This window comes from Cottoperca gobio, chromosome 6 (genome assembly GCF_900634415.1).
Source record: "Cottoperca gobio chromosome 6, fCotGob3.1, whole genome shotgun sequence".
In the NCBI taxonomy this organism is placed as follows: domain Eukaryota; kingdom Metazoa; phylum Chordata; class Actinopteri; order Perciformes; family Bovichtidae; genus Cottoperca; species Cottoperca gobio.
In genome coordinates this window covers 2,710,804-2,727,002 of record NC_041360.1, presented here as the reverse complement: position 1 = coordinate 2,727,002, position 16,199 = coordinate 2,710,804, and the positions used below count along the sequence as shown (strand labels likewise).

Below are 16,199 nucleotides of genomic sequence, written 5' to 3'. Positions count from 1 at the left end.
AATGGATATAGTGGACGGAATGCGTTTTCTGCGCGTGAGGTTCACGGAGGAGGTCCGCTCTCTCCCGTACCCCACAAAGTTCATATCTGCAGGGGGAGCAGAGTACTACAGAGTTCTCCACGACGGACAAATGCCAGTGTGCAGGCTGTGTATTAAACCCGGGCACATATACAAAGAGTGCCCGGAGTTTAAGTGCTATGGTTGTGGGGAACAGGGACATTACGCGAGGGAGTGCAGAGCCGGGGGGAGAGAGAGTGCGAAAGAAAATAGCAGGAATGAAGAAAAGAAGGAGGAGATGAAAGAAAGAAGTGAGACAAGTGAAATGGAAGAGGGGGATGCGGAAGAGACAGGTGGAGAGGAGGAGGAGGAGGAGGAAGGCGGAGGGGGCAGAGGGAGCAGCGGGAGCGATGTAGAGGATCTAGGTGCCACGGTTGCTGAGCTGGAGGTCAGAGGTGCCAGAGGAAGAGTGGATGGCGGGAAAGGTGGAGGAGCGGGAGCAGGAGATGGCGGAGATGAGAGAGGCGGCGAGGTCGGAGATGGCGGGAGACGGAAGGCTGAAACAGAGGCTCACTACTCGGACGTGTCTGAGGATGGTGGTGACGACGGAGACGGCGGGGAGGATGACGGAACAGATGAGGAAGAGATGGAGGTGACGCGACATCTGGAGAGGAAGAGTGTTGGGAAGCCGGAGGAGATACCAAGGAGCAGAGGGGTGCAGCTAAAGGAAGAGGCTTCGATCATGGAGGAGATGGAGTCCAGTAGGACTACGGCAAAGAGGAAAGCGGAGAACACAGAAGAGGGACAGAAAAGATTGGGGGGAAAGAATAAAGGGAGGAAAAGGAGTGGAAGAAAGAAGTGAGTAATCATGAAGACACTGATACTAACCCTCATAATGGTGACAATTTCCTCCTTTAATGGCAATGGGCTGAGGTCCAAAGACCGGAGAGAGCAGGCACTGATGCTATGTGGCTCAGACATAGTTTGCTTGCAGGAGACACATTGGGATGAAAGATGTGTGGAGGATGTAAGGAAAGGATGGAAGGGAGAAATTTATGGAAATAATGGGAGTGTGGGTGCTAGAGAGGTGGCTATATTAATTAAAACAGGGGTGGTAACGAATGTAAGGAAAGTTGAGGATGATGGTGTTGGGAGAATGATTGGGATACTGTTCGAGTGTATGGGGGAGATATTTAGATTATTGAATATATATGCACCGAATGAGGAAAGATGGAGGGGGGAGTTTTTTGAGGGGTTGGAGGATAAATGTGGGGGAACTGCATGATTGTCGGTGATTTTAATGTATGGTGTTCAAAACTGGATGTTTCTGCGAATATGTGTTTTAGAAGTGACTCATCACGTGGTGCTCTCAAAACAATGATGGGGACAAATAGGCTGTTGGATGAGTGGAGGGAAAGGAATAAAAGGGCGCAGGTTTTTTTCAGGAATCAAGTGGTGGGAGGGATATTAAAGCAGAGTAGAATAGATTTAGTGTGGAGTAATATAGGGGAGGAAATCGGCGGAATTGAGTATGCTGCTATGAGTGATCACGCGATCCTGGGGTTCAACATAGGAACGTTGATTAGAGGAAGAGGTGGAGGAGTGTGGTGTCTAAATGCCTGTCTGCTGAATGATGATGGATACAAAGTTAAAGTGAGAGAAAGCATGGAAAAAGGGGAAGTTTGAATGGTGAGGATGTGGGGGAATGGTGGGAGGGTTTCAAAAATGAAATAAAAGGGATAAGTATGAAGTTTACTAAAGATAGGAATAAGATAGAAAGAGAGAAAGAGATGAGAGTGAGGGAAAAGTTCAAATTAGAGGCACAACGGGTAGATATAGAAATGGGGAGAGATTTGGATGTATATAGTCGATTAAAGGATTAGCTGGGGGAAATAGAGAAGAGAAAGTGCAGGGGAGCTATAGTGAGAAGTAGGGCTAGGTATGCTGTTGAGGGAGAGAAATGTACAGGGTTTTTTTTTGGGTTTAGAGAAAAAGAAGCAGGTAAATAATTATATAAAGCAGGTGGAGGGAAAGGGAGGAGAAAGTATATCAGATTTTGTAGGGATAGCAGAGAGAGTAGAGGAATTTTATAGGGATTTATTTGAGGCTGAGGAGAGTGACAGGGAGAGTTTAGAACAGGTGATAGATAGTATGGAAGCGAGGTTGAGTGATGAGGGTAGAGAGATGTGTGAGGGGGAGATAGGATTAGGAGAGATAGAGGTAGCGATAGCGGGGTTAGGAAGGAATAAGAGTCCAGGGATAGATGGTCTTACATCAGAGTTTTATATAGAGTTTAGGGAGGGGTTGGCACCGTTACTCCTCAAACTGTACAAGAGCCTGGAGGAGAGGCACAACTGCCGGCCGGCATATCAACGGGAGTTATTAGTATATTGTACAAGACAGGGAATAGGGATAAATTAGAAAACTATAGGCCATTTAGCATGTTAAACACAGATTATAAGGTAGTAGCACGGGTGTTAGCCAATAGAATGAAGAGGGTTATAAAAGCAGTAGTGGGGGACACGCAGGCATATATTCCAGGGAGAAACTTTAGCGACACTATTAGTAGTATTAGGGACACAATTAGTCACATGAGGGAGGGAATAGGTGGGATTGTAGTGAGTTTAGATTTAAATAAAGCATTTGATAGAGTGAGTCATGCATATTTGTATAGTGTTAGAGAAGACAGAATTTGGTAAGGAGGCTTTATAGTAGTGCAGTCAGTTGCGTAAAGGTTAATGGGGTGGTAACCGATGTGTTTAAATTAGGGAGGTCGGTCCGGCAAGGATGCCCTCTCTCAGAAATGCTGTACGCGCTGTCCCCTAGCGGCGCTGCTGAAGCAGAATAAATTTATTAAAGGAGTAGAGGTGCCAGGAGGGAGGGTTAGTTTAGTTTATCAGTACGCGGATGATACAACAGTAACGGTTAAGGATAAGGAAAGTGTAAGGGAAGTATTGTTTTTTATTGTTTGTATTCATTTGTACGGTAGGGCATCTGGAGCTAGGGTGAATATAGAGAAGTCAGAGATTATGTATATAGGACAAGTGAGGGACAGAAGATTTTATATAAATTTGAAGGAGAATAAGGATTATTTTAGGGATTAAAGATGTTGAAGGTAGGGATAGGCAGTATGAAGAGTTAATTAATAGTGTAGTGAAGACGTTAAGATTTTGGAAGATGAGGAAGATTAAATTGAGGGGGAAGATAGTTGTAGTAAATGGGTTGATCATGAGTAGAATAGTGCATATAAATGTCAGTTTTAGATGTGCCAGATAGAGTAGTGAAGGAAATAGATAAAAGAGTTTATATGGGATGGGAGGGGAGTTAGGATAGCTAGAGAAGTGTTAGAGAATGAGTGTAGGGATGGAGGGTTAACATTGATTCGAAGAAAGCTCCGCTCACGATTGATGGACAGAGGATTCGCTTCTCCCCTGACTACAGCAGCTACACTGTTAAGCGTTGCCAGGCTTTCTCCCGAGCCATGGATGCAGCCCGGGCCAAAGGTGTGGAATTCTTCGTCCTTTACCCGCGACACTGAAAGTCAAGGACGCTGGTCAAATTAAGACGTTTCAGTCCCCGGGACATGCCGAGGACTTCATCGTCTCCCTACCGGCAGTGCAGGCTGCGTACGGAGATCCTGTGCGCTCTTCTGACGGTGAATAGCGGCCCTTTGGATCGTATTAAACTACATAGCCTCCCTGTTTTGGACTAAATGCACACTGCTCTGCATGGACTGGGATCTCTTCCAGAGTTTTGGATTATTTCTGCAGGCTGATTTTTGTCTGACGCTAGACTCGTCTGCAGACGGATTTGTCTTCATCTTTGTTTGCTGGTCAGACTAACTTGCGAGCCTACTGCCTGATTTGTGGATCCCATACCATGTAATATACTTTGGACTTTAAACTAACACAGCCGGTTTGTTTGCTATTTGTTAGCTATTTATTTTTTATCTATATCACGGCGGATCCGCTGTGCATGTCGGATATGAATGGACAATGGCCGGTAAAATGTGCATTGGTTATCCAAACAGTGTATGCTATAATGTTAATCTATCTACGCTTTTGTTTCTATTCTTTTCTAATGCTCGAGTTTATTTTTGCCTTTGGTAATCTCATTTAGTCTGTTAACAACGGTTTAGTTACACGATTGAGGTGTAAATTCAATCCTTTTGCAGCCTCATATCCAAACAGGTCACGGATCAATATACGAATATCCGTTTAATTTACTGTTTAGTTATTTTAAGTTTCGTTTTTATTAATTATTTTTCCTTATCTTGTTTTTGTTACCGGGGGAATTCATGGGGAATTGTCGTGTTTTCGTCTTTGTCACGTTATGGGAAACGCTCAGATGGTCTCTGATTGTTTATTTGGGGAGAGACTTCATTTTATTTTGATCTTGTTTACAAGTTCAGTGAATATGGTTGTTTGCCATCTGACATTCCACTCAGTTTATCGTTGACAGCTTCCAGAGCAGTGCAGCCCGATGGGTGATTTATCTGTTCTTGTGTGTAACTGCGATGGGTTGAATGCGCCTCACAAGCGAACTAGTGTTTTGACTATGTTACATCGCGTAAAATTAATCTGGCTTTCCTACAAGAGACGCACCTTCTGAGTAAAGATTCCGGGCATATTGCCAATAAATTCTATCATGGTGGGAGCGGACATGAACGCAGTATGGAGTTCAAATGAACGGTCAAGTCTAACAGCCTCTAGAGATCAGGAGTCGGCAACTGCAGAACTGCAATCTTGGGCTGGGAGTTTGGGACTAGTGGACATATGGCGAGCTTTTAACCCACGGGTAAAAGATTATACATTTTTTTCAGCCAGACATAAATCTTTTTCTAGGCTAAATTATCTTTTTACCTCGCCACAACTTTTCCAGAAAATTGATAGTGTAGTGTTGCTTCCTATTGCGCTCTCAGACCACAAAGGAGTATTCTGCTGTGCCACTGGCAATTTATCCAAGGGCACCACTAGAAGGCGCCTCAACTCCACTTTACTAGGAAATGAAAAATATAAAGAACAATTCCTGACGCAATTGTAAGAATTTCTTGACATAAATATAGGTTCAGTTGAGGACCCTAAAATACTATGGGATGCAGTCAAAGGCTTTATAAGGAGCAACACAATATTGTTCTCTTCAAAGGCATGTAAGGATAGATCCGCCAGATTACGGGCTCTGGAAGCAGAGTTTGCTAATATAGACTCTATTTTGCAAAATAATTACTCTAAATAAAAGGCATCTAAAGGTGAACTTGTTAAAAAAGAAAGAAATTATATTTTGAAGCAAAGATCAGAATTTCTAATACATAGGGTTAGGCAGCATTATTACTTCCACGGGTCTAGGCCAAGTCACCTCTTGACTTCAAAAATCAGGTAAAACCCATTACAGTATCGTGCTATAAAACACATTAAAGTATCGAACTATAAGCAGTTACAGTATTATACTATAAACACATTTCAGTATCGTACTATAAAATACATTACAGTATCTTACCATAAACAGTTAAAGTATCATACTATAAACCCATTACAGTATTGTACTATAAACACAGTTACAGTATCATACTATAAAACACATTACAGTATTGTACTATAAAATACATTACAGTATCGTACTATAAACACAGTTACAGTAACTTATAATATTACACAGTTACAGTATCACACTATGAGACGCATTACAGTATCGCACGATAAACTGTTAAGGTATCGTACTATGAACACATTACAGTATCCCACTATAAAATACATTACAGGATCGTGCCATAAAATACAAAACAGTAACGTAATATACACAGTTACAGTATCATACTATGAACACATTTACATTATCATACTATAAAACAAATTAGAGTATCGTACTATAAACAGTTATAGTATCGTACTATAAACACAGTTACAGTATCATACTATAAAACACATTACAATATTTTACTAAAAATACATTACAGTGTCGTACTATAAACACAGTTACAGTAACTTACAATAAAACACAGTTACAGTATCACACTATGAAATACATTACAGGATCGTGCTATAAACAGTTATAGTATTGTACTATAAACACAGTTACAGTATCGTACTATAAAGCAAATTAAAGTATCGTAGTATAAACACATTACAGTATTGTACTATAAACACATTACAGTATTATATTATAAAACACATTACAGTATCATACGATAAAACACATTACAGTATCGTACTAGAAACAGAGTTAAAGTATCGTACTAGAAACAGAGTTACAGTATCGTACTATAAAACACATTAAAGTATGGTACTATAAACAGTTACTGTATCGTACTATAAGCACATAACAGTGTCGTACCATAAACACAGTTACAGTAACACACAGTTACAGTAACACACAGTTACAGTAACACACTATATTATAGTATCGTGCTATAAACAGTTAGAGTATCATACCATAAAACACATTACAGTATCGTACTATAAAAAGTTACGGTATCGTATTATAAACACAGTTAAAGTGTCATACTATAAACAAATTACAGTATTGTACGATAAACACATTACAGTATTGTGATATAAAACACATTACAGTATCGTACAATAAAACATATTAAAATATCGTACTATAAGCAGTTACAGTATTATACTATAAACAAATTACAGTATCGTACTATAAAACACATTAATGTATCGTATTATAAAACACATTACAGTATCGTACTATAAAACACATTACAGTATCGTACTATAAAACACATTACAGTATCGTACTATAAACAATTAAAGTATCTTACTATAAACACACCACAGTGGCGTACTATAAACACATTACAGTATCGTACTATAAAAAACATAACAGTATCGTACTATAAAACACATTACAGTATCGTATTATAAAACACATTACAGTATCGTACTATAAACAGTTATAGTATCGTAGTATAAAAAACATAACAGTATTGTAGTATAAAAAACATAACAGTATTGTACTATAAACACAGTTACAGTATCGTATTATAAAACACATTACATTATCTTACCATAAGCACAGTTACAGTAACACACTATAAGACACATTACAGTATCGTACTATAAAACAAATTAAAGTATCGTACTATAAATAGTTACAGTATCGTACTATAAAACACATTACAGTATCGTACTATAAACACAGTTACAGTATCGTACTAAAAACACAGTTACAGTGTCGTACTATGAACACATTACAGTATTGTACTATAAACACATTACAGTATCGTATTATAATACACATTACAGGATGGTACTATAAAACACATTACAGGATGGTACTATAAAACACATTTCAGTATCGTAAGATAAACACAGTTACACTGTCGTACTAGGAATACATAACAGTATTATACTATAAATACATTACAGTATTGTATTATAAAACACAATACAGTATGGTACAATAAAACACATTAAAGTATCGTACTATAAGCAGTTACAGTATTATATTATAAACACATTTCAGTATCGTACTATAAAATACATTACAGTATCGTACCATTAACACAGTTTCAGTATCATACTATAAAACACATAACAGTATCGTATTATAAAACACATAACAGTAACGTAATATAAACAGTTACAGTATCGTACTTTAAATACAGTTACATTATCGTACTATAAACACATTACAGTATCGTACTATAAACAGTTATAGTATCATAGTATAAAAAACATAACAGTATCGTAGTATAAAAAACATAACAGTATTGTACTATAAACACAGTTACAGTATCGTATTATAAAACACATTACATTATCTTACCATAAGCACAGTTACAGTAACACACTATAAGACACATTACAGTACCGTACTATAAAACACAGTTACAGTATCATACTATAAAACACATTACAGTATCGTACTATAAAACAAATTAAAGTATCGTACTATAGATAGTAACAGTATCATACTATAAACAAATTACAGTATTGTACTATAAACACATTTCAGTATCAAACTGTAAAACACATTACAGTATCGTACTATAAACACATTACAGTATCATACTATAAACACATTACAGTATCATACTATAAAACACATTACAGTATCGTACTATAAAACAAATTAAAGTATCGTACTATAGATAGTAACAGTATCGTATGATAAACACTTTACAGTATCATTCTATAAACACATTTCAGTATCGTACTATAAATAGTTATAGTATTGTACTAAAAACACATTACAGTATCGTACTATAAACAAAGTTACAGTATCGTACTATAAATAGTTATAGTATTGTACTACAAACACATTAACGTATTGCACTATAAAATACATTTCAGTATCGTATTATAAAACACATTACATTATCTTACCATAAACACAGTTACAGTAACAAACTATAAGACACATTACAGTACAGCATTATAAAACACATTACATTATCTTACCATAAACACAGTTACAGTAACACACTATAAGACACATTACAGTACCGTACTATCAAACAAATTAAAGTATCGTACTATAAATAGTTACAGTATCGTACTATAAACACAGTTACAGTATCGTACTAAAAACACAGTTACAGTGTCGTACTATGAACACATTACAGTATTGTACTATAAACACATTACAGTATCGTATTATAATACACATTACAGTATCTTACTATAAACACATGACAGTATTGTATTATAAAACACATAACAGTGTCATACCATAAAACATATAACAGTATCCTACTATAAACACATTACAGTATCGTATTATAATACACATTACAGGATGGTACTATAAAACACATTACAGTATCATACTATAAACACATTTCAGTATCGTACTATAAATAGTTATAGTATTGTACTACAAACACATTACAGTATCGTACTATAAATAGTTATAGTATTGTACTACAAACACATTAACGTATGGTACAATAAAATACATTTCAGTATCGTATTATAAAACACATTACATTATCTTACCATAAACACAGTTACAGTAACACACTATAAGACACGTTACAGTACCGTACTATAAAACACATTACATTATCGTACTGTAAACAGTTATAGTATCGTGCTATAAACACAGTTACAGTGTCATACTATGAACACATTACAGTATTATACTATAAACACATTTCAGTATCGTACTATAAACACAATTTCAGTATCATACTATAAAACACATAACAGTATCCTACTATAAACACATTACAGTATCGTATTATAAACCACATAACAGTAACGTAATATAAACAGTTACAGTATCGTACTTCAAATAGACATTACAGTATCATACTATAAAACACATTACAGTATTGTACTATAAAACAAATTAAAGTATTGTACTATAGATAGTAACAGTATCATAATATAAACACATGACAGTATTGTACTATAAACAGAAAGTATCATCCTATAAACACATTACAGTATCATACTATAAACACATTACAGTATCGTACTATAAAACACATTACAGTATCGTACTATAAACAGTTAAAGTATCGTACTATCAACACATTACAGTATCATACTATAAAACACATTACAGTATCGTACTATAAACCCAGTTACAGTATCGTACAATAAACACATTACCGTATCATACTATAAAACACATAACAGTATCGTACTATAAACAGTTAAAGTATCGTACCATAAACACATTACAGTATCATACTATGAACACAATAACAGTATCATACTTTAAACACATAACAGTAGCGTACTATAAACAGTTACAGTATTGTATTATAAACACATTACAGTATCGTACTATAAACACAGTTACAGTATCGTACTATAAATAGTTATAGTATTGTACTACAAACACATTACAGTATCGTACTACAAAACACATTACAGTATCGTACTATAAAACACATTAAAGTATTTCACTATAAACACATAACAGTATCGTACTATAAACACAATACAGTATCGTACTATAAACAGTTATAATATCGTACTATAAAAAACATAACAGTATCGTACTATAAACAGTTACAGTATCGTATTATAAAACACATTCCAGTATCATACTATAAAACACATAACAGTATCGTACTATAAACAGTTAAAGTATCGTACCATAAACACATTACAGTATCATACTTTAAACACATAACAGTAGCGTACTATAAACAGTTACAGTATTGTATTATAAACACATTACAGTATCGTACTATAAACACAGTTACAGTATCGTACTATAAACAGTTATACTATCGTACTATAAAAAACATAACAGTATCGTACTATAAACACAGTTACAGTATCGTACTATAAACAGTTATACTATCGTACTATAAAAAACATAACAGTATCTTACCATAAACACAGTTACAGTAACACACTATAAAACACATTACAGTATTATACTATAAAACAAATTAAAGTATCATACTATAAATACATTACATTATCGTACTATAAACACATTACAGTATCGTACTGTAAAACATATTAAAGTATTTCACTATAAAAAACATAACAGTATCGTACTATAAAACACATTACATTATCTTACCATAAACACAGTTACAGTAACACACTATAAAACACATTACAGTACCGTACTATAAAACAAATTAAAGTATCATACTATAAATAGTTACAGTATCGTACTATAAACACAGTTACAGTATCGTACTATAAACACATTACAGTATTGTACTATAAACAGTTATATCGTACTATAAAAAACATAACAGTATCGTACTATAAACACAGTTACAGTATCGTACTATAAACAGTTATAATATCGTACTATAAAAAACATAACAGTATCGTACTATAAACAGTTAAAGTATCGTACCATAAACACATTACAGTATCATACTTTAAACACATAACAGTAGCGTACTATAAACAGTTACAGTATTGTATTATAAACACATTTCAGTATCGTACTATAAAATACATTACAGTATCGTACTATAAACAGATAAAGTATCATCCTATAAACACATTACAGTATCGTACTATAAAACACATTACAGTATCGTACTATAAACAGTTAAAGTATCGTACTATCAACACATTACAGTATCATACTATAAAACACATAACAGTAGCGTACTATAAACGGTTAGAGTATTGTACTAAAAACACATTACAGTATCGTACTATAAACCCAGTTACAGTATCGTACAATAAACACATTACTGTATCATACTATAAAACACATAACAGTATCGTACTATAAACAGTTAAAGTATCGTACCATAAACACATTACAGTATCATACTATGAACACAATAACAGTATCATACTTTAAACACATAACAGTAGCGTACTATAAACAGTTAGAGTATTGTATTATAAACACATTACAGTATCGTACTATAAAACACATTAAAGTATTTCACTATAAACACATAACAGTATCGTACTATAAACACAATACAGTATCGTACTATAAACAGTTATAATATCGTACTATAAAAAACATAACAGTATCGTACTATAAACAGTTACAGTATCGTATTATAAAACACATTCCAGTATCATACTATAAAACACATAACAGTATCGTACTATAAACAGTTAAAGTATCGTACCATAAACACATTACAGTATCATACTTTAAACACATAACAGTAGCGTACTATAAACAGTTACAGTATTGTATTATAAACACATTACAGTATCGTACTATAAACACAGTTACAGTATCGTACTATAAACAGTTATACTATCGTACTATAAAAAACATAACAGTATCGTACTATAAACACAGTTACAGTATCGTACTATAAACAGTTATACTATCGTACTATAAAAAACATAACAGTATCTTACCATAAACACAGTTACAGTAACACACTATAAAACACATTACAGTATTATACTATAAAACAAATTAAAGTATCATACTATAAATACATTACATTGACGTACTATAAACACATTACAGTATCTTGTTATAAAACACATTACATTATCGTACTATAAACACATTACAGTATCGTACTGTAAAACATATTAAAGTATTTCACTATAAAAAACATAACAGTATCGTACTATAAAACACATTACATTATCTTACCATAAACACAGTTACAGTAACACACTATAAAACACATTACAGTACCGTACTATAAAACAAATTAAAGTATCATACTATAAATAGTTACAGTATCGTACTATAAACACAGTTACAGTATCGTACTATAAACACATTACAGTATTGTACTATAAACAGTTATATCGTACTATAAAAAACATAACAGTATCGTACTATAAACACAGTTACAGTATCGTACTATAAATACAGTTACAGTATCGTACAATAAACACATTTAAGTATCGTACTATAAATACAGTTACAGTATCGTACAATAAAACACATTTAAGTATCGTACTATAAACACATTACATTGACGTACTATAAACACATTACAGTATCGTGTTATAAAAAACATAACAGTATCATACTATAAACACAGTTACAGTATCGTACTATAAACACATTTAAGTATCGTACTATAAATACAGTTACAGTATCGTACAATAAAACACATTTAAGTATCGTACTATAAACACATTACATTGACGTACTATAAACACATTACAGTATCGTGTTATAAAACACATTACAGTATCGTACTATAAAACACAGAACAGTAACGTAATATAAACAGTTACAGTATTGTACTATAAATACAGGTACATTATCGTACTATAAAACATTAATGTATCGTACTATAAACACATTTAAGTATCGTACTCTAAACACAGTTATAGTATCGTACTATAAACACAGTTACAGTGTCATACTATAAACACATTACAGTATCTTACTATTAACACATTTAAGTATCGTACTATAAACACATTACATTGACGTACTATGAACACATTACAGTATCATACTATAAAATACATTACAGTATTGTACTATAAACACAGTTACAGTATCATACTATAAAACACATAACAGTATCCTACTATAAACACATTACTTTGACTCACTATAAACACATTACAGTATCGTATTATAAAACACATTACAGGATCGTACTATAACAGTAAACTTATATAAACAGTTACAGTATCGTACTATATACAGTTACATTATTGTACTATAAACACATTACAGTATCGTACTATAAAATAAATTAAAGTATCGTGCTCTAAATAGTTACAGTATCGTACTATAAACAAAGGGTTAGGGTTCGGGTTAGGGTTATATACATATATACATATAACAAATAGAACTAGAAACTTGAACTTGATGGTGGCCATTTATTGTCATAGACTGCCCTCTGTTGGGCTTTAGGATAAACTGCAATGTTATGTTGCTGATCAACTGTTTTGTTTCATTTAATTGTAGACCAAACTCAGTTCCGTGGATTTTATTTTATGTTTTATAAAGATGTGAAGTGTCTCGGATGCTTCTGATGGCTGTAAATACCTGAACCAAATTCAAGGGTTTTTCCTAAGAACTGTGTTGTATTTTTTTAACTTCAGCTCCGTCTTTAACACCATCTTCTCGGCTCTGCTGTCGGACAAGCTGTCCCCGCTGCACGTTTCTCACTCCACCTGCAGGAAGCAGTATGTGAAGCTGGGGATACATGTCTCAAGACTCTTGTACCATCAGCACCGGATCCCCTCAAGGCAGCGTCCTTTCTCCTCTGCTCGTCTCTCCGTACACCAACACCTGCACCTCCAGTCTCCAGTCTGTCAAGCTTGTGGATTTCGCTGACCGCACCATCTACATTGGACTCATCTCTGGTGGGAATGAGTCCGCCTGCAAGAGGGAAATCGACTATCTGGTGTTTGGGACCCCAAGTACTACTAACTCTAAACCAGAGTGTTTAGTATGTTCACACTGAAAAAGTGACGATGTGAAATAAATAAATTATACTCAAAAAAGTGATTGTGCATACTATAAAATGAACTGAATGAACGCAGACAACAAAAGCAGAACAAAACCAAGAGGAAAGAGGAAGTCCAACCTCGTGTAACACATCAGTTGTCCATAGAAACTTTATTGGGATATTATATGGGCTTGACATGATAAACTAATTGGATAGTGCCCTGGAACAAAAATGTATGTTAAAAACTTTATTTTTTATTCATCATACACACACACACAGTTGTCAGGTGCTGTGCTGCTGTTTTGATTGTATGAATAGTCTCTAAAGTGCATGGAAAAAAAATTCTATCAGGAGCAGATCTCTTATATTGAGAACCTGTACAGTCTGTAAAGCACACTGAGACAAATGTATAATTTGTGATATTGGGCTATACAAATAAATTTGATTTGATTTGATTTTTTTAATAAAGTAGCTGCTGAATCAGATGTTTGGTGGATTTGGGTCATTTCACCATAAGCATTGAGCGAGAGAAACACACATTTGAGACTTGAAACTCGAGAGTTATTTGCAGAATAAGTTATACATTCTGAATTTGAAAGGATTGATGCCTGAAGGTTTGTTCTCAGCCTTGGATATACTAAACTGAGAAGATCTGACTTTGAAAAATGTCATTGTGACTGAACTCAGAGGCTTCTGATGCATCAGGTAAGATAGACCTAACACACACACACACACACACACACACACACACACACACAATTTCACATGATGTATCTGCTTTGAAAACACACTGTCAACACCTGTCTGTCAACACTGTCTGTTTTCCCAAATAAATAAATAAATTCTTCTTTACAGTCTAAAAATGACGAGCAAACACTGAAATACAAGAACATGATTCATGGTTTAGCTGTGTGTTAGTTCATGTTGTGTTGACTGAATATCTGACTCCGTTCTGAAGTTTATTGATAAAGGCTGCTTTGGTAAAGTGGCCAGGTGCCAAAATGTGGCAACAAAAGAGACAGTGGCTATTAAGATCCTCAAAAAGGATTTTACTCAGGACACTGAGAAAGAGGTAGATTTTTTGACTAATTTAGATTCTTAGCTTAGATTGTGTCTGCTCCATTATAGTATGTAATATGTACCTCCTTTCTACCGAGGTGTCCATGTTGGAGGTCATCAGTGTCCTGAATCCAGACCGCGCTAACGTGGTGAAATTCTTCGAGCGGTTTGAACATATGGGACAGACTTGTCTAGTGTTTGAGATGCTGGACAGGAGTCTCTATGAGCTGGTCCAAGAACGAGACTGGAAGCCACTGTGTATAAATGAGATCTGGCCGATCGCAAAGCAGGTATGTATAATTATAATCATATATTTTTCAATACATGTTTGACTAATTAATGAAGAAAACCTTGACCCTTAGTCCTACACAGCAGCACAAGGAAAACTAAATCCTTAACTTGTCTTTTCTTGCAGCTGTTGGTGGCCTTAGATGCCCTGAAAGGTCTCAGAATCATGCATACCGATTATAGAATGCACTGGGCTGTCACTATATAAGGGTGCACATGTTACAGGAAGGGGGTGATAGGACACAGGTAGAGAGAAGCAAACAGTTCTCACCAGTGAGCGACCCAAACGAACCAGTGAGCGACCGAACCGAACAGTGAGCGAACCGAACAGTGAGCGAACCGAACAGTGAGCGACCCAAACGAACTGAACAGTGAACAACCCGAACGCATCAACGATAGATCAGTGACAGTGATCAACCTACAACCGAACCCGCTACTCAACTGGAACAGCAACAGACAAGCAGACACGAACAGACATCCATAGAACAGTTAACCCTCCATATCTACAACCGGAAGCTCCATCTGTGTAAGAACCCACACACCTACCTGTGTAGATGGCATAAAAACATTGGATATTGGAAATTGGAAATTTGCCATTAAACCGATATTAAACCTGACAACATTATGTGTGTCAACCAGCAGGACCAGCCCTTCAGGGTAAAATTAATAGACTTTGGCGAAGCTATTACAGCCTCCAAAATCCAACCTGGGATGATGATTCACCCAGGCGGGTACAGGTGGGTTCATCCCTCATTCTTTAAACATCCATGTTGTTCTCTTGGTCCTGAACATTTGCCAACAGAGTTCTAATCTTTGGGCGTTGTCTTTACTCCTCAGAGCTCCAGAAGTTACCCTCAGTCTCCCCTTCACCCAGGCTATAGATGTGTGGGGAGTCGGCTGCAACCTGGCCTTCCTCTAGCTGATAATCTCTTTCCTGTCGACTGTGACTATCAGATGGCAGGTCGGCTACCTCAGACAAATGCCCAGAACAGACTACATGCCGAATGATGTGATTTTGTATATTTTGTCAGCAGATGAAGTGCATGGTTGAAGTTCTGGG

At 35.4% G+C, this 16,199-nt stretch overlaps 1 protein-coding gene across 1 annotated transcript; it reads left to right on the top strand.

Annotated features, from left to right (window-relative positions):
* The first annotated feature begins 1 nt into the window (after position 1).
* On the top strand, positions 2 to 14,266 carry LOC115009316 (golgin subfamily A member 6-like protein 2). Its single transcript, XM_029433240.1, has 2 exons — positions 2 to 855; positions 13,443 to 14,266. The coding sequence occupies exons 1-2, from the start codon at positions 2 to 4 to the stop codon at positions 13,675 to 13,677; spliced, it is 1,089 nt and encodes a 362-aa protein (XP_029289100.1). The 3' UTR covers positions 13,678 to 14,266.
* The last annotated feature ends 1,933 nt before the right edge of the window (positions 14,267 to 16,199 follow it).

Coding starts and splice junctions, on each gene's coding strand:
- LOC115009316 (XM_029433240.1), top strand. CDS start 2: ATGGATATAGTGGACGGAATGCGTTTTCTGCGCGTGAGGTTCACGGAG. Junction 856..13,442: donor AAAAGGAGTGGAAGAAAGAA/GTGAGTAATCAT, acceptor TTTTAACTTCAG/CTCCGTCTTTAACACCATCT.